The sequence below is a fragment of the Oxyura jamaicensis genome, chromosome 6, assembly GCF_011077185.1.
Source record: "Oxyura jamaicensis isolate SHBP4307 breed ruddy duck chromosome 6, BPBGC_Ojam_1.0, whole genome shotgun sequence".
Lineage (NCBI taxonomy): Eukaryota > Metazoa > Chordata > Aves > Anseriformes > Anatidae > Oxyura > Oxyura jamaicensis.
The window spans coordinates 22791064-22808483 of NC_048898.1; the positions used below are offsets into that span (position 1 = coordinate 22791064).

At 50.6% G+C, this 17420-nt stretch overlaps 1 protein-coding gene across 2 annotated transcripts in view; it reads left to right on the forward strand.

Moving 5' to 3' along the window:
- SUFU (SUFU negative regulator of hedgehog signaling) overlaps nucleotides 1-15912 on the forward strand; it is a 77187-nt gene extending 61275 nt beyond the window's left edge. For both annotated transcript variants that reach the window (XM_035330217.1, XM_035330218.1), the window contains exons 8-10: nucleotides 224-358; nucleotides 1835-1973; nucleotides 14647-15912. In XM_035330217.1, the coding sequence (XP_035186108.1) occupies nucleotides 224-358; nucleotides 1835-1973; nucleotides 14647-14799 (427 nt within the window). In that variant the 3' untranslated portion in view covers nucleotides 14800-15912. The remainder of the gene's footprint in view (nucleotides 1-223; nucleotides 359-1834; nucleotides 1974-14646) is intronic.
- Nucleotides 15913-17420: the final 1508 nt, after the last annotated feature.

The following is a 17420-nucleotide window of genomic DNA, read 5'->3' on the forward strand; positions in this document are numbered from 1 at the left end:
CTCCAGTTCATATCCTAGGTTGTCTAATGAGGGCGAAGAGCTGCATGCTGGGGCTGGTAGTCTGTGAGAGGCTGCATCTCTGTAGGGGTGATGAAAACACAGATGGGTCTTCATAACAGTTTGCTCCCGTGTCCTTCAGCATTCGCGCAATCGATCTGAATCACAGCAGCAATGGCACACAGCACTGGGAACCTAAGCATGCATGTTTTGTCTCTCCTCCCAGAAGCCGGAAGGACAGTTTAGAAAGCGAGAGCTCAGCAGCTATCATTCCTCACGAGCTAATCCGCACGAGGCAGCTGGAGAGTGTACACCTGAAGTTCAACCAGGAGTCCGGAGCGCTGATTCCCCTCTGTCTAAGGTGAGTGAGGCCATCCTCCTCCTCAGCTTTTACTAACACGCAGCTTTTGCCTTGTGGCATTGTTTCGCCATACAGGCATGCATGCAATGGGTCTTTAAAGGCCAGAGTTGAGATAATTTTGCCAAAACACATTAAAAACAGATGGTTCTTTGCATGTGTGTTCATCGTGGTAAGACTGTTTCTCATTCTTTTTTTGTCCTCCAGTGTATTTTGAGTGCTGAAACAGGACAGGATTAGTATGCTTTTATTATTATTAGTCTAATGCTGGCAACCGTGATAAAGAAGAGATGTCTTATCATATTCTGTCAAAGAAATCCCTTGAGTTGTTAACTATGGCTTATGGACTCAGACACAAGTATTTGTGCAAAGCCCGTTTGCAGTCAGTTTACGCATGCAAGTGTGTTTTTAGTCAAATTCTGGCACTTAGGTGAATGAAGGGACATAGCATTGTGTGTATGCCCTATGCCTTATCTTTCAAAGGTTCGTGCTGTGCATACCACTGTAAGTGACTTTTCTAGATGTCCACAGTTTCAATCAGCGCTATTTTTAAAAATACCTGTGGCAAATGTAGTCGTTAGCATAAGACAAACGGTTGCAGGTGATTGAGTTACTTTGGCTTAATGAGTTACGTGCCTGTGGTATCAGAGTTATCAGCAGCAGGTGCACGGTTGCCTATGGGTGTTGAGAAACCAATGGGACAGTTAACACAAACATATTTTATTTTACATCCCAGATGTGTGAACAGTCTGTCCTGATCACTTACCACAGCTCAGCTGACCAGCAGTAACTCATCAGGCAGCTGTGACTGTTGTTAGGTGCCATGTATCTTACCTGAAGGTTTCCAAGTTGCATGTTGGAGGCATGCTCTATGCAGAGTCTCTGAGCATAAATACCAGAGGCATGGTTTTCCCCATGGAAAGCATTGAATGAAAAAACGGGGATTGATTCTATAGATGATCAGGTGTGTGTATCTTCTAGCTGTTGTATTGAAATGCATAAGTAACACAGGTTGCATTTGTCAAGCGCCAGGGCAGTGGATTACTAGGCATTGTCACCATAGGTAAGTTTAGTCCTGTTGATGAGCCTGCTTAGACACTGCCACGTCATGTGGAGTCTGGATTCTCTCCTGCAGCTTTCATCTGAAAGGCTGGCAGTGCCCTGCCCTTGCACACATCAGTGCCTCGTCGTGGGGATAGGCATGCAAGGGGACCGAGGTGAGCTAATACAGCTCTGAAACAAGGCCCTGAGTTCAAGGGGGGAGGTTAAGGAGAGCTCCCTGCCTCAGAAGGAGACTTGTGATGGGCTTTGTGAAGCAAATCGGTCGTATATTCCTAAAAAAAATTAAGAGTTGCTGCCTTCAAATGGCTTCCATGCTGATGGCAGAAGCTGTAGTGCTGTATTACAGTGATATATCTTCATCAGTCTGCTGAATGCTGCTCACAGCCTTTCAATTCACACACGTGTTTTATTCCCCAGGGGAAGGCTCTTACATGGACGGCACTTTACATATAAAAGTATTACAGGGGACACAGCAATCACGTTTGTATCAACGGGAGTAGAAGGAGCATTTGCAACAGAAGAGCACCCCTATGCAGCACATGGACCGTGGTTACAAGTGAGAGAGCCTTCTTCCTTTTTCTCTCCCTTCCTCCTTTACAGTGTCCTAAAAGTGATCCTGCTAAGGGCTTACGTGGGTTAAAAGTGTAACAAACCTGTTCATTCTTGCTGCAACATTTCTTAAAGTTCTTGTGTAATATTTTCAGTGACTATGGACTCAAAAAATAATGGTGAACTGTTACAATTTATGTTAACGGAGCTCAAATTGATAAGCAGTGGCTGGAAAGTTCCAAAATCATCTGTGAATACAGTAGTATCCATTTCCTGGAGTCAGCAAACACTTTACAGGCTGTATTTACTCTTGATTTCTTCCAGAAAGGAATTTGGGGAGGCAGAGTGGAATGACCTAAACAAGAATGGAGCCAGGGCAGAAGACTAGCAAGCTGATCTCAAGAGAAAGCTGTGGGACTTTGATCCTACAGAGCCAGGATCTCAGTTTTACATTGTCCTTTACAGGAGAGCAGCACAGATAGTGCAGCCTCTTTCAGTTATACCTCTTTCTTATTGATTCTTTGACAAAAGTCCGTGGTTGCTTGAAGCACCCACACATTTTCTGCACCAGACTTTCCTGTACCACAGATTCCCCTTGGAAGTTCCCCATCTGCTTGGTGTTGAGGGTCAGCCCTATGGAGCCAGTGATGCACTAACGATATGGTGGCACAGCGCTGTTCTAACCTTGAATTTCTTCATGGTTATAAACATATTGCAAAAATAATCATAATTAAAAAAAGCTTTTGGGAACGTGTTTGTGCAGAAAAGCCCATCTCTGGGCTTTTCTCTGCCTTCATTGTCACTGTGGCATTTCTGCCTCCCCTTCTGCTTTTAAGGCAGAGGCTTATTTTAGCATTGCAGCGTTGCATTTAACCTTCCCCTGACTTGTTTTCAAGGCATTCCACTGCCTCTGTTCATACGTCTGGAGGACATCATACCTTGAAATCTGTACGACTTGTAAAGGAGCTGATCTTGGCTGAAATCATCTCGTGTAGGGATTTTCAAAGAACTTGCGTGCTTTGATTGTACTGGCTGGAAAGTGCAGCACTCCTGTAATGATTAACAGCAAACGGTCAGGTTTAAGGGTGGGTCATTTGCTGTTGGTTCCTGTGCTTGCCAACACATGATACACGGGATCTTGTGACTGTGTTAACTCCAAACATAAGAGTGTTTGTTTGCATTTACATCACATCTTGAAATGTATTGATGTGTGGAGTAGTCAGGTAACCTCTAAGAGTGAAGAATGGCCATAATTAGGTCACCATTCAGACAAGCAGCTAATATTAACCCTTATGAACTGCTTCTTTGCCTATTACTCGGGTGCCAAAAATTATGTATTTTTTTGGAGTAGGTGGGAGGGAAAGGTGGAGACTTTCTGGCTCCTGCAGGGTAGGGAGAAGCAAGTTCCCTCACTTGTCTCCTACACAAGGTCAGTGCATTGGATCTTCTCTTCTGACGTGACTGCCTTTGTGCTGGCTCTTGCCCCATCCTGTGATGGGAATGAAGGAGGACAGGCCGGGTGGGGGAGGAAGGGAGGCCAGAAGCAGCCTGGGACAAGAGGAGGAGCACCCGGCTGTGTGAGATACATGTGGGAGTGTCTGAGGCTCTTGGCTTAATATGCAACGGGAGGCTTCATCTGCGCTCTGCAGTCCCTTGTGGTCTTGGGAGCGGAGGAGGGAGGTTCGTGTGGCTTTGCCTCAGAAGTAAAAGAAATTGTGGTGCGCAGAATTTCCGAGGAGGCAAGCTGTGTTGGGTTCAGTCCCTCGCAGCCTGGGCTGGCCGAGTCAGCAGGCCCCGCCAAGCTTTCGCAGCGAGGCCTGAAGGGGCTCTGCCTCCTCCCTCGCTCGGGACCCCAAGCATGGCGATGAGCTCCAAGGAGAGCTGGTGCCTGAAACACAGCACTGCAATGCAGAGGCTTGATGCAAAGGCTTGTCAACGGAGGGACCGTGGAGAGGAAGAGAGACGGCAGGCCTCTCTCCTCCTGGGGAGGAGGCTTGAAAAAGCCTGGCCTCTGCTCCATGCGGCAGCCAGCGGCTGACTCCTCTCGGGCCCGAGCGCTGGTGCGGTGGAAGCCCAAACGTGCAGACTAAACACAGTACCTCCTGTTTACATCTCATGGGCTCGTGTGGAGCGTGTCCAAGGTGGGTCAGTCGATCAGCCCGGGCTGAGCGATGATCTGAGAGTCGCTGGCTCTGACGGACGGTTAGCGGGTGACAGGAGTTTGGCAGGTCCCGGCGCCGTTCCTACCAGGCAGGTGTCCGAATTGCTGCCACAGCTGGCGCTCGGCAGGAGCCGTTTCAGCAGTCTCAGCAGAAAAGGCATTAGACCACGATGATTGTACGCCCCGTTTCTATCAACAGCCTTTCCAGGTCACGTTCGAGGTATGTTACTAGGGGAAGCCTGTCCTGCTGCTGCCCATGCTCTGGGGATGATTAGATTATTTCATTCTCCAGAGCTGTCAAATTGGCACCTTTCCCAAGTACTTGGATTTTTTTTTTCATTTAAGTAACATTTAATTAGTTCTAAGAAGCTAAATTCTATTAAAGGTCTAAGCATGTCAGGCTGGTTTATTTCTGAACTTCTTCCACTGTGTCATGTATTGTTGAATAGGGAAATTGCTTTGACTCAGGAACATACAAACATATTCAAGAAGCCCTCCTTGTTAACACTAGACTCCTGTTTATATGCTAGTTACTGTGGCAGAGTCTCTGATGTGTAACACTTGCATTAACATTACACATGATCAAAGGCTTCCGCCTTCTTTCTTCCATTCCCCCTTCCCCCAGCACTGTGGCAGCAGTGTCCCCACACTGCCTCCTAAGCACCCCTTGCCTCCTCTCCTCTCCTTTCCGAGGGGTGGATGTCCCAGATGCACGGTGAAAGGCTGTGCAGGAGCTGCCTGGCCCGGTGTCAGGGGTTAAGGATGTTGATCATGCCACAGACTCTGACAATAACTGCCCCACAGAGACATTTGTATTCATGGTAGGGTGTCCGAGGTCCTTGGTCTGAGCTGTGCCAAGCATGCAGTTCATCACAGATCAACCTTGTTTGTCTGGAAACCTACCCGAAGCAAGGTGAGGTTGTGCGTGTGTTCTCCTTCCCTCCCTTACTTACGTTCAGGCAGATGATAGAGACGCTCTGTTGAAATGTGTTACTGATCAAGCCCGACCCAATAAAGTTGCCTGAGCCTTTAATACATATTAATATTATCCTGGGGTAGTTTGTGTCAAAGCCTGTCAGCATGCATCATCCTTTGGGAATTACCATCATTAAGTCTTCAGTGATGGGAGTCAGGACATGCTTCTGCAAAGCTCCCCTGCTTTTATGTGGAGCTCTCTGCCCGTCTAGCACAAAGCAGACTGTTCTCCCCTCCTACCTTGCTCACCTGGACTGCTTACTCTCCCCAGAGGGGAGAAGGAGGTTTGTTTAACACTACCTTCAGATAATTTCTGCTCCTGCTGCTTTAGGCAGTCATTGTTCTAGGGAAGAAGATGACAGTCGAGTCTTTGATCATGTGCAACGTGCATGTTACGCATCAGATATTGCTGCAAACTCTGACATACAAGCCAATACAGTGCAGTAAAAACAAACCTATAGTTAAAGAGTCCTCGTTAACTGCAAAATCAAGCATACAGAATTTAAGAAGTATTTGAACAACAGTCTTGCCCCTGTTACGTATGTCTGTTTCAGTGCCGTATCTTATTGAATGATTAGATTTATTTTTTTTACAAGGTATGCCTCATTCAGTGCACAAGGACACGGCGTGTTTTGGGAGTGAATCAGGAGTATGGAGTAAGGTAGACTCTGGCGTATGGGACTTCCACTTGGTTTGTTTGTCAGAATTAGAAGGTGTGTAGTGAATGAGGCAGGTAATTGCAAAAAATCGCAATAGTCCCATGGTGAAGCCTGTTAAATGTTATCCTGAAGAACTGGATCCTGTCCCTGCCTCTATTACTCTGTTCTTTCTCGATGTTATTCTAGATTCTTAAGCTAAAATATTCATAGGTGGCAAATGAGTTTGTGTTCCTTATTTTCTGGATGGCCAGCTTGAGACCTGAGGTCTGATCCGTGTTGCCAGCAGCACCCGAGGCCGGGAGGAATTCTGCTGCAGATCCCCTGTGCCCCGCAGTGCTGAGTGGGCTGGAAAACAGGGACCTGCGAGTCTTGAGGCAGGCACCTGCAAGAAGTGGACATTCAGACTCAATTTCCTCTTCGCTTGTTTTCCCCTGTCTGTTGAGGAAAACCTTCCCGTCATCCTGTGAAGATTAATTCAGTGCTTGCCAAGCATTCCAGCACCACAGATGAACACCAGAAGCAATTTCAGGAAGATATTAAAATTCATTCTTACAGGTCAGGAGAGAGAAAGGGAACTCTAGGGGGTGTAGGGTTCAGCCTGGGAGTCGACGACTCATGTTCAACCCCCTGCTCTTACAGGTTTTCTCGGAGACTTTGTCAGGTCTCAGCTTCTTTTAGCTCCCTCCCCCATCTGCTGCACGGAGAGGAGCGCTCCCTGCCTCGCAGAAATGTGAGGCTGAGCACGTCAGAGACCATGCGAGCAGTAAGGACGGTAAGATTAGGTGCTTCCAGTGTAATCCATGCTGGCAGTAGTCGGATGGAGCATACTAAATAAAGGGGAAGAGAGTAGGAGGGAACGGGCAAACAACTTGAATGATAATGAAAAGAAATGATGACTAATGCTGCATTCAGTGAGCAGAACCGTCCTGAGGACTGAGCAGGGCAGAGGTCTTGTGGGAGAAAAACTGCAGGCGATCTTGTGATTACAGATTTGTTTCGTGATGCAGACGTACACTGGGGCAAATTAGCATTGCGCAGGCAATCTCTGTTCAGCCATTTCCAAAGTTTTCTGTGCCCGATATTGCTGGTCTCTGAATGTGGAGTTTTGGATGTTGTTTTTTTTTCCAGGTAATTTACTCCGTTTCAAAACAAATGCTGCTAGGCAGATGGAGGCTATGGTTCATTTGCAGTTGGTGCCCTCCAATTCTCAGCACAAGGTCTGTCTCCACGTGAGCTGAGCTGCGGTGGGGTGTTATCCTCTGGCACCACCCCCTGCCGGAGGACGCTTTGCTTGCCTCCTGTGCCAGTGGGTTTGCAGCGTCCAGCAGTCACTGTGTGGATGCTGAGGCTGTGGAAAGGGGTTCTGCTCCCGTCTCCCTACCCTTTGTGTCGCCTCCGGCTTTGGCCTCTGGTCTGCCCTCCATCCTGTTTTTCTGTGTCTTTGTCTTCCCCTCATCCTGGCCTGTCTCTGCTTTTCTCTCCTCCCCTTCATTCAAGTTGGCAAATTCCTTCTCCTCCTCCACATTGCCTGACTTCCAGCAGAAATGCTGAGAGCGCTGGAGAGTTTCCCTGCCTTTCGTCCTGATGTGCGTGGTGCCATGGCAATTCCTCTTTGCTCGGAGGAATGATCGGAAGGGAAAGTCCTACTTAGCTGCCTCTGCCCTGCGTTTGGGGGAGAGCTGTCTTGGGCTAGGACATGCTCAATGAAGAAGGGCTCTTCAGTTCATTATTCTGCCCTTCTCTGAAAGACTGTGGGCAAACAGTCACTTCCAGAGGCTTCTGTCTTGGCAAAGTGTTCTCGTGATGGAGAGAAAGACTCCCTTGACCTCCAGAGTATTTTTTGCTAATCTTCGTAGCCTTCCTCCTTAGGGGTAGTTCCAGTTGTTTGCAACAAACTGATGATCTGCATTCGTTAGCACTGTCAAAAGGCACGTTTTCCAAAATACCCCTCTGAGATAACATGATTCCTTTCCCCAAAAAATCCTTAAAAAGAAAAACACAAAAACAAGACATCCAGCATGGAAAAATAAGTTGAGTTTTAGGACAGCAAGGTCAAATTTCTCACAGAAAATGTTAAGCAAGCATGTTTATAGGCAGGATAGGTACCTGGGGCCTGTGGGAAGCACCCAGCGTTCAGGAGCTATCAACATGTGCTATCTGTGCTGGCACTTGTAGGGTGGGGGGAGATTGCAGTGAGCAGGGTCATGGGGGACGGTCCATTCTTTTGGTTTGGCAACCTAAGTGAAAAATCTGGGAAAGAAGATCAGACCGAGCTCAATCTTTAAATATTTTTCAGTTTTTCTTGCTGAAACAAAAGCCTTAAAGAAACCAAAAGGAGAAAAAAAATCCCTTTGTGTTGAATGAAACCAGAAATAGAAGGTTTTCTTCAATAAAAACAGCCCCCAAAAATCTAGTTTTGCAGAATGGAACTGGAGTTGTTAGAAGTTTTGCCTTCTCTAATCAGTGTTTGGGGGATAAAACACTCACCCAGGATATGAGAAACTCATGTTCTGTTCCCTTGCTTTTATTTCAGCCCCTATTTCTACTTCTTAGCTTTATGGGCACCACAGCTATAGGGTATTTTGGTTCTTCCTCAGCTCATCCAATTGGAGTCGTTCCACATCATATAAAACACTGAATTAGTCACAGAGACAGCACAAGAGAATGACTCTGTTCCGGTAGCGTTAGGACATTCCCCTGGAAATGAGCACATCTGGTTCTTCTCTCTGCTACACCACATGTTAAATCATTTATGCACATTGGCATAATGGCAGCAGCAGAGGTTCAAAGTAACATTGGGAAGAGCTACTCTGGTACTTGAGATGCTCGCCTGTAAGTGGCAGCTATGGGCCAAGTCCTCTTTTGAAGTGGTAGGGGATGGGTTTTGGTCTCCCCAGCTTGAATAGATGTGCCCAGAACCAAACTAGATGTGCTGTGCCTAGCCTGCTGAGTTTAAGGACAGTGCCCGCAGACTGGCTTCAGTCACGTACAGCTACAACCTGCTCTTCCCCAGAATAATTTCTGTATCTGTCCCAAGAAAAACGTTTTCTAAATCTTCTAGGTGGCTTTCCCCAAATTCTTGGCCAGGCCTAGGACAATCTAAGCTAATGCTTTCCAGTAAGTTTATCATCTTCCCCACAACACTGCACGAAACCTCATAGCTTCATATCCCTCTTTGTTCTTCTTTCTCACTGCCTGAATTCACGAGACACCAGGAAAAGCTTGCATTAGAGGTTAAAACGTCCCGTTAGGTCATCACAGTCCTTCCCATATCTAACTCTTCTGCAGCGTGTTCCCTAGTGCTTTGTCCAGGCTAGTTTTAGACGAGTCAAGTTCTTCCATCCTTCTTAAGCTGGCTGACTCTCCGACAGCCTGATGCCTCTCCCTTGCTACTCAAAGTACGTTTTGGCTACCGTGTGTAGCTCTTCTCTCATCTGCTCGGAGCATTCCCTGAAATGCCTGTTCTTCTGTCCAATTTTCACTCCGAAAGAATGGGTATTGCCTGTCCTCTTGGCTCCGTGCCACCCCTCTCCAGCTGAACCAAACTTGGTGTGCTCACTGCAAGCAGCCCCGTCTGTAAGATGGCTCTTGGCGGGCTGGGCTACGAGGAGCCCCTGGGACTAGCCTTGTAGCTGGGAACGTCATGGAGAGATCCCACAAGGTCAAAACCTTCCAGCGTCATCCTATACTTCCTCTTCTGGGATTGTAACATCACGGTGTGAAGCAATAGGGTCCCGTAGGCAGCTGCGAGTGGATGTTTTTCCCTGACACGGAGGGTTATGAATCTCCTGGAAGAGCAAGAATGGAATTTCCCAGCAAAGGTGTTTGTTGCAGTACTGGTACCTCTGGGGACAGTGCCAGGGCAGGGCATGACATAAAAAGATGTGGTGACAAGGCCCTGAACCACTTGCAACCAAAGCAAGGCAGCACAAACAAGGCCAAGCCAAGGGGACGGTGGAGAGATGGGCTGGGGGGTGCTGGTGGCACAAAGCATGATTCATGAGGGGTTTTGTGGGTACCGTTTAAGTTCAGGGGGAAATGCTGACACGCCTTAGCTGCATTTTTTGTTGGGCTGTCGACAGGAATTAGTCTGAAACGATTTTAGGGCAAAGGGCTCCTAAAAGCTGCTGGGTATTTGCAGAGGTAACAGATGACATGCGGCTTAGGGTACAGCTGCTCCACCCATTCCAGGCACAGCATCTGTATGGATGGGCAGCGTCTGAGGAGGGTTGGGATTTACACAGGGGTTTATTGCGACGTGTCCCCACCTTCTCTGGCTGAGCCATGCAAGCCAGCTCTGTACTAAGTCCAGATCTAATAAAACACGTTTTCTTTTCTTTGACAAACCTGTTAGAAAAGCTAGTGGCAATGTTTAATGCAAACAAAGCACTAGGGCAAAGTGTGGGATCGTTTGGTTTTGTTTCAAGGTAGGCAAGAAAAAGGGGTATTATCAGTTAAAGCATCTCTGCATAATCATCCCTGGGTCAATCTCTTCTTGCCTTGGACAAAGCGTGTTCCCTGAAGCTGGAGAGAGCTGCAGGTCAGCTCCTAGCTCAGCGTCTGAGGGTCGTCTTTGACCAGAGACTTGCCAGATGTGCCTGGCTATCAGCATCGCCGTGACCTGTGGCCGCAGAATGTCAAGTCCTCGTGGTAGGGTTGAACCCTAAAGCAAGAAAGAGGTGGGGTGCTAGGTGTGTATGGGACCTATAAGCTGACTATAAAGTCTTTAATGTCTTACTAAGCACACGTTGCTTTCAAAGTCAGATAAAGTGTTCCAGAGCCCCATGACCTTGTGTACATCTTCAGATCTCACCTGTTTCCCTGCATTTGCAGCTGCCTACCTTCAAGGAGTCACGATACAGGTTTCTCAACTGTCTGCGGGCATGGAAGCTTCAACAATGAAAGCTTCAACACAGTCTCCTTCACTTGACCTGTAGCAGAGTCCCGTAGGTAAGAAGCAGGTTGGAGCAGGCTCAGGTGGGACTTGCCACGAGAGGGAGACATCATGCTCGCAGCCAGCGCGTTCCCCGAACGCATCCACCTGAACGAGGCTGCCTGGCCTGGTATTTCGTAACGCGTCTGGACACGTGCGGCTATCAGAACCAACATTTTGGGCCTTGGTTGCGTGGTGGGTACCTGTGATAGAAAACCGGGACTTGTCTTTGGGGTAGTCATCCTCTTCCAAGCACCTGCAGCATTACCAACATTCACAGAGATGCAGAGCGCGTGGGGAATGCGGTACGGATCTGCTAGCAACGGGATGGCATCTGCCTGGGCCTCTCCGGGTCAGGTCACGGAGATCCTGGTGCAAGCAGGACTGCGCAGCACCAAGGGGAATGTCCCAGATATTCCCAGCTGGTTGGTGAGGCCATTCCCTTGTACATACTGCAAACACCATCACAAAGGCCGAGCTACACCCTGCAACCAGCTTCAGCAGGCCGGGCGGGCAAGAATGTTTGCACAGAGCTGAGAAAACACAGAACTGCGAGCACCAAGCTGCTGCAGCGCTGGGGGACACCCCCTGCTGCTCGGGAGAGCTCCGTCACTTCAGCAATGGCCAAGGGATTTTGGGGCTGTCTCTGCATTTAGGGACAGGTTCATTTGCCTTCCAGCTCGCAGAGACTTTTCCCCCAGCTGCGGCTCTGTTTTCCTTTGCGGAGCAAAAAAAAAAAGCTGCTTCATCATTATGATCTCTGTGCAGTGTCCTGTTGATAAGATCGGCTAACAGCATCAGAGGAAAACCTTAGATTCAGGTCTGAAATATAAAGTGAACAGGGCCTATTTGTTTAATTTGAGCTTCTAAGGTTTAAATCCCAAAGGAAATTAAATTAGGTGCCTAGAGCAATGGCAGTCTGTCATGTTTATTTGCTGGGAATGTCACCTTTAATATCATGCACATATAACGTGTGTGTGTTAATGTAATGGGGTATCATACTGTGCAGGAGCAGGCATGCTACAAGAACTGGAAATGTGAAATATTGTGAGTGAGAGAAGCTCAGATGGGATCGGATTTATTCTCGTCCTCCTCCATAGGAGCAAAGACTGGCTCACCAGCACGAAGCTGGTTTTGCTGATCGCAGGTGTGGATGTCAGCCTGATCTATGGCCAGATCTTAATGTTCCTGGGCTGTTTAAATTGGGCTACTTCTAAGAGGAGAAGTCCTGTCTGGATGCAAATCCAGGATCTCTGTACTTCTTGCTTCAAGTCTTTCTCCAGCAGCTGCTGTGCTGAGAGCGCCTGCCTTCCCCTGCATCCTCCAGAGAGTTCAAGAGTGCTGCCGAGGGACCAGCTCGCGTTCACCTCTGGTTACACCCGTGTTTCGGAGACTCCCTTCTGCTCCAGAATTAGGGCAGGTTTCCCCAGCTGCATGGTGTAGTCAGGGGTATTTTTTTTCTGACTCAGGCTGCGGCTGGCTCTTTAGGACGGGCTCCGAGTGACGCGCTGCGGGAATGTCACTGCAGCGGTTTGTCACTGCAGCCGTAGACGCTTGCCCTCCACCAGAGTTAAGTGTCCGTGCAGGGCTTGCAGAACGGCGCTGCAAGCTTTTCTCAGCCTGCTCCATGGCGCTGCACAGCGTAGGCTGCCATCGCTGAGATCCCACCAACACGGGCCCTGAGACAGCCAAGCTGCAGACGGCTGTCCCACTCCACTTGTCAGGCCCTTCAGGGAGCCAGTTCGGCTCACTAAATCAGTGGAATTTGGGTTTTGTTCAGCTAGATTAACAAATCCTGCTGAGAGGGTGGCAGCAAGCTGCAGATGGGCTCAGCCATCTCCGGGCTTCGCTCCCCAGGTCGGTGCTAGCCGCAGTGCTCCGCGTGGGCTTGTCAGACCCTGCGGGTTAACCAAGAGCTGACCTGTCCCCCCTTCACTCTCTCTACCTTTGGCTGCTTACCCCTGCGCAGCCTGCCTTGTTTTCCACCAGCCTAAGAGCAGCTGGCTGCCTTGCACACGTGGTTCCCATTTCTCCCCTGCCTCTGGCACCTTGGGAGCGCCCAGGGGTCTTTCTGCTCTGCTCCCCGCCTGGTTCCCCTGCCAAAGCCGCGGCTCCTCATTCCTGCTCTCTCACCCATCCCAGCCTCTGGCATTTTTGCTCATCCGAGGAGGGCTGAATATTCATTTCCTCCTTGCCTGATTGCTGTGAATACCAATTCCTCCTCCTTTTTCCGGCTGCTCTGTGCGTTTCGATGCCTGCCAAATTGTTTTCATTCCCTCGCCCCGTTGCAGGCTGCACCTCCGCAGAAAGCGATCTGCTCCGCGCCGAGCCCCGGCTCCCCACCCAGCTCTTCCTCCGCAGCTGAGCGGTCGGGTCGCCCTCCTGCCTGCACCACGGCCAGCCGGCTTCCTCGTTCCGCAGGCAGCCAACAAACGAGTGTCTCCAGTCCGACAGGCAGAGCGGTTACAGCCTCCTGCAAGGAGACTGCAGCAGTTTGCGGTGGCACTGCGTGTTTCGGCGCGATGTTTCTCAGCTCGCCAGTCTGCGGAGTGGTGCCAGGTTGCAGAGTCATGTCCAAAGCAGCGAGATCCTGGCTCTTAGCTGCAGGAGGGGTTTTGGTTTGTATTTTTTTTCCAGGTTCGAGGTATGAGCAGAGAGGCCTGGTGGAGCTGCCTGCGTCCACGCTGAGCAGCTCAGTCGTAAACCCTGGCCTGAAGCCTGCTGCAGGTCGAAGCTAAGCAAGGAGGGAAATGTGATGGAGAGGGGAGGCTGTAGCTTCCTCATCCCCAGGGAAATCAGTGTGCTGTGGTGGCAAGGTAGAAGGGAAGAGAAGTTCAGAAACATCGTAGCTCTCAGATCTGGATTTAGTGTTTGCAGTTCTCCAGGGCCAGGGGAGGGTGAGGAAGGGGCCTGGGGATGGTGCTCGCTTCGGGATGGAAAGCAGTGCCAGGGACAGAGGAAAGGGTGGAGTGAAGGAAGGAGAGGAGGAGCGGTGGGGAAGAACCAGACCTGTAGGCTGAACTGGGGATAATCCCCCGGGCACTGCTGCGACCCAACTCCCAGGAATGCCGCTGCGACGCCCCCAGCCGTATGGGGCCCTTGGCCTCGTCCCGCACGGCCATCATGGCTCCCGTGCCAAACCCGCTGGGTGCCTGCAGCTCTGGCCCTCCCAGCCATTGCTCAGAGAGGCAGGATGTGTTTGCCTTTGGTTCATGTGTGCTTTTTTCATGAGGGTGGTGATTTCTCCCCTTGAATTCCTGGGGCTGGTTCCCCTCACTGTCTCTCGTCTGTGTGACTTGGGGGCATTGTGGAGCTGTGGCCCTCAGCTGGGGATTTGGGCCTGTGAGCAGCCCCTTTCATGGGCTGCTTTGTGTTTGCTGTCCTGGCAAGGAGCTGGAAGGGTCCCCAAGAGCCACAGCCAGGGTCCTGGGACATCAGCTTCCACCACGGGCACCTCTGGGAACATGTCCCTTGCCGAGCACTCGGTTTGTCTAAACGCGGTGTGCCAGACAGAGCCCTCTGCCTGCCCAGAGCTCTGGCTCTGCGCAGGTTTTGGGCTCTGACTGCACTGCTGTTTTCTAATTCAGCTGTGAGCTTCACTTCAAGGAATCAGATGAAAGCAGCTCTGTCTCCTGCTGCCTCTCCGGCAGTTATCTTGACCCCTTTTCCTCCTTCCCCACTCTGTCTGTCTAAAGCCGAGCCTCTAATTTTAGACTTAGGAGGATAATTGAGGGTCAAAAAAGATTGCCTTATAATTTTAACATTTTTTGCAGTGGTTGAGGCAATGGCAAAGTTAGGAGCTCCTGCCCTCAAACCTTTGCGTTGCAGGAAAGAAGAACGTGGGGAAGGAGTGAGCTGGTCCGGTCTGCTCAAGGGCAGAAGTTGCTCTGTTCCTTGGCAATTAGCTAAAACTAGGAGTACAAAGGCATAAACTGCTGCCTTTCCTTTGCAGATCCTATTGACCGAAGAGTTCGTAGAGAGAATGCTGGAAGATTTAGAAGATCTGAATTCTCCAGAGGAGGTAAGGCTGCCTCGTTCCCGCATCCCCCAGGTACTGCCCCAGAGAGCAACGCTGCAGCTCGCCCCGTCCCGCAGCTTGCTTTGATCCAGCCCTGCCCTGTAGGCTCGAGGCTTTGCTAGACCTTCATATCTGCCGTGGGCTAAGGCACTGAGAGAAGGGATTGCAAGAAGTGCAGGGCAGCAGTGGGAGTTCAGGGAGGTGCTGCGCATCCTTTCCACCAGCATTGCTCCCAACGCGGTATCTGAGCACCCCGGGTCGTAGCGGTGCAGCCCCTGGGCCAGGACTCAGGGTTTGTCTCCATGCTGTGGGTAACAACATCCTCAACAGCAGCCCCCAGCACACCTCGCCTCCCCCTCTCAGGAAGGCTGAAAGCGGCGGCAGCACATTTGCTGCCGAACAATCTGTCCTAGGGGCCTCCTTTTTCCACTTTGGGGAGCAGACGGGGGGGTTTTCACGTCTGCTGCTTGGCCTTCACCTGCCGCCCCTGTAAGCCGGTGCACAATGTGCAAAAGACCATCACCAGCCTGGAAGCGTTGCAGCAGCAGCCGAGGGAGCTTTAGAAAGCTTTGCTGTGCGGTGCTAAACTTCCCCTTGCCATGTGATCTCTTCCTGGGGAACATTTAACACCCTGTCTCCCATGCATGCCATATAAATATTCTGCCTGACTTCAAAGAGCAGTGGCAGAAATGACATGTAATATTTTTAATCCCATTTTTTACAGCTCCCTGCAGACTCTAAAGAAACTTTCCTTGGCTTGCCGAGCAGCCCTCCCATCCCTCGCCCCGCTCCCCTCCCCCCAGGAAAAATCTCAGGGCTCTAATTATTTAATCCGGAGCTGATTTAATGCCAGGGTGTTCTTCGCTGCGTGAGCGAGGGGAGCACGCTGCCGGCCGGGCAGGGACTTTCAGGCCAGCCTTTATCCAGTTAAACCTAATCCAAAGCTCGTTTTTGCCGGTGACATGGAAGCCCGGGAGCTCTTGGTCTGCAGGCCCTGCAGTTAAGGCTTCGCACGGCTCGCGTTGCTCTCCGCTGAGAGGCAAAGGCACTGGGCATGGCAGCTCCTGGCACAGCATGCGGCCGCTCGCCCCCGAGCTGCTGGGACTTTGCTAAATTAAAAAGCGAAAAACAAACAAACGCGAAGGATGGCTTCTCCGAGAGGAGCGCTTTGGAACCGCTGCTGTTTACGAAAAGGAAAAATGCTTGAGCTGAAATGTGATCTTTCAGCATCTAGATCCCTCCAAGGATTTGTAAGTTGCAGGATCCCACTTTGGGCCAACTTCACGCATTCCTCAGCAGCCCTGGCTGGTTCCTGATGATATTTGTGTGGTTGAATGAAGCCCCGTCGGCGCTGCAAGGAAAGTCTTTCCTTCGCTACATAACGAGCTGCCCGTGTTAATGAAATTAGCTGTTTGAGTAGCTGCAGCTTATTTTTTACATACCCTAGGCCTTGAACTCGGCAGGATCCCCTGGGCTGTATGGGACATGTATTTATGTTTCCTAGAGGAGACGAAGTAGGAGTTTGTGGTAGCCATTGCCCTGAATGATCCTGCCGTGCCCCCAGATCACGGTCAGACCCTGACCCGCCAGCCCGGCATCTTAGGGTCGACGGGTACCCACTGCAAGTCCCCCTGGTACGCGAGCTGCAGGCACAGCAAGGGCAGGAGCAGTCCTAACCTGCGAGAGCCGTCCTCGCTCTGGAGCAGGCAGCTGGGGGGGAACTTCTCCAGCAGCAACCTGCCACCGAGCGCATTAGTGTCCTTCGGAGTGGGGCTCTTACGGGAAGAAAGACAACTGATGGGATAAAGGTGGGCCATTTGCAGGTCGCTTCTGTCTTGCACCAACTCTGCTGTGCGTAGCCCCATGTAGCTTCCAGCACGGTTGGCCTTGGTCAGAGGACTCTTGCAGGAGAGGATCACTGTAGTGGTCCTGAAGCAGCTGCCTCCAGGTCTGTTTGTTGCTGGTGGCGTGGGATCCCTGTGAGATTCCTGCCTGGGAGAGCCGTAGGGGTGTCAGGAACTGTTGCTACTTCAGGCGGTGCTACGCCATGGGTGCAGCGTGGTTTTAAACAAAACCGTCCGCAAACTGGCGTCCAGAGCTGTCCTGATGTGTCCTGGAGCCAGGCAGCGGGGTTGCCTGAAATGCTGGCCCAGAAGTGGTTGTCATCCAGCCATGGCCGGGACAGGTCTGTAGCCTCAAAGAGAACAGTATATAACCAGCTGCCCTGTTGCCACGTAAGGATTTGAAGCCTTTGCTAGCTCTACACCCAGTGTGTTTGCATTTTTTTGGACTTCTTGCACTCTCAGGCATGTCTTTGCCGGCTCAGCAGCGAGAACAAAATTGAAGTGACACTGAGGGGGAGCTTTTCTTGCTCCAGGACTGCACTTGTCAACCCCACGGATGCCTCAGAGGGCCTGGTCCACGTTAACCCTTGCGGGACTGTTAATGCCTGGGAATGGCCCGTGTGTTCCTCCCTGCGATGGTTCGGGTCCACCTCCTTCCTCCACCCCCATCTGTTTTTGAGAGCTCTGTGTGAATGCACGTGGTTGCGACAGGGGCTCCTTGGTCCTCTGTCCCCAGGCAGTCATATTTGGGGACAGAGATGTTGGGGTGACTTCCTAGCCTTGGGCGGGGTGTCCTGGAGCAGCGCTGGGACGAGTGGGACGGGAGGCTTGCTCTGTTTGGGAAACGTTTGCCAGAGACACTGC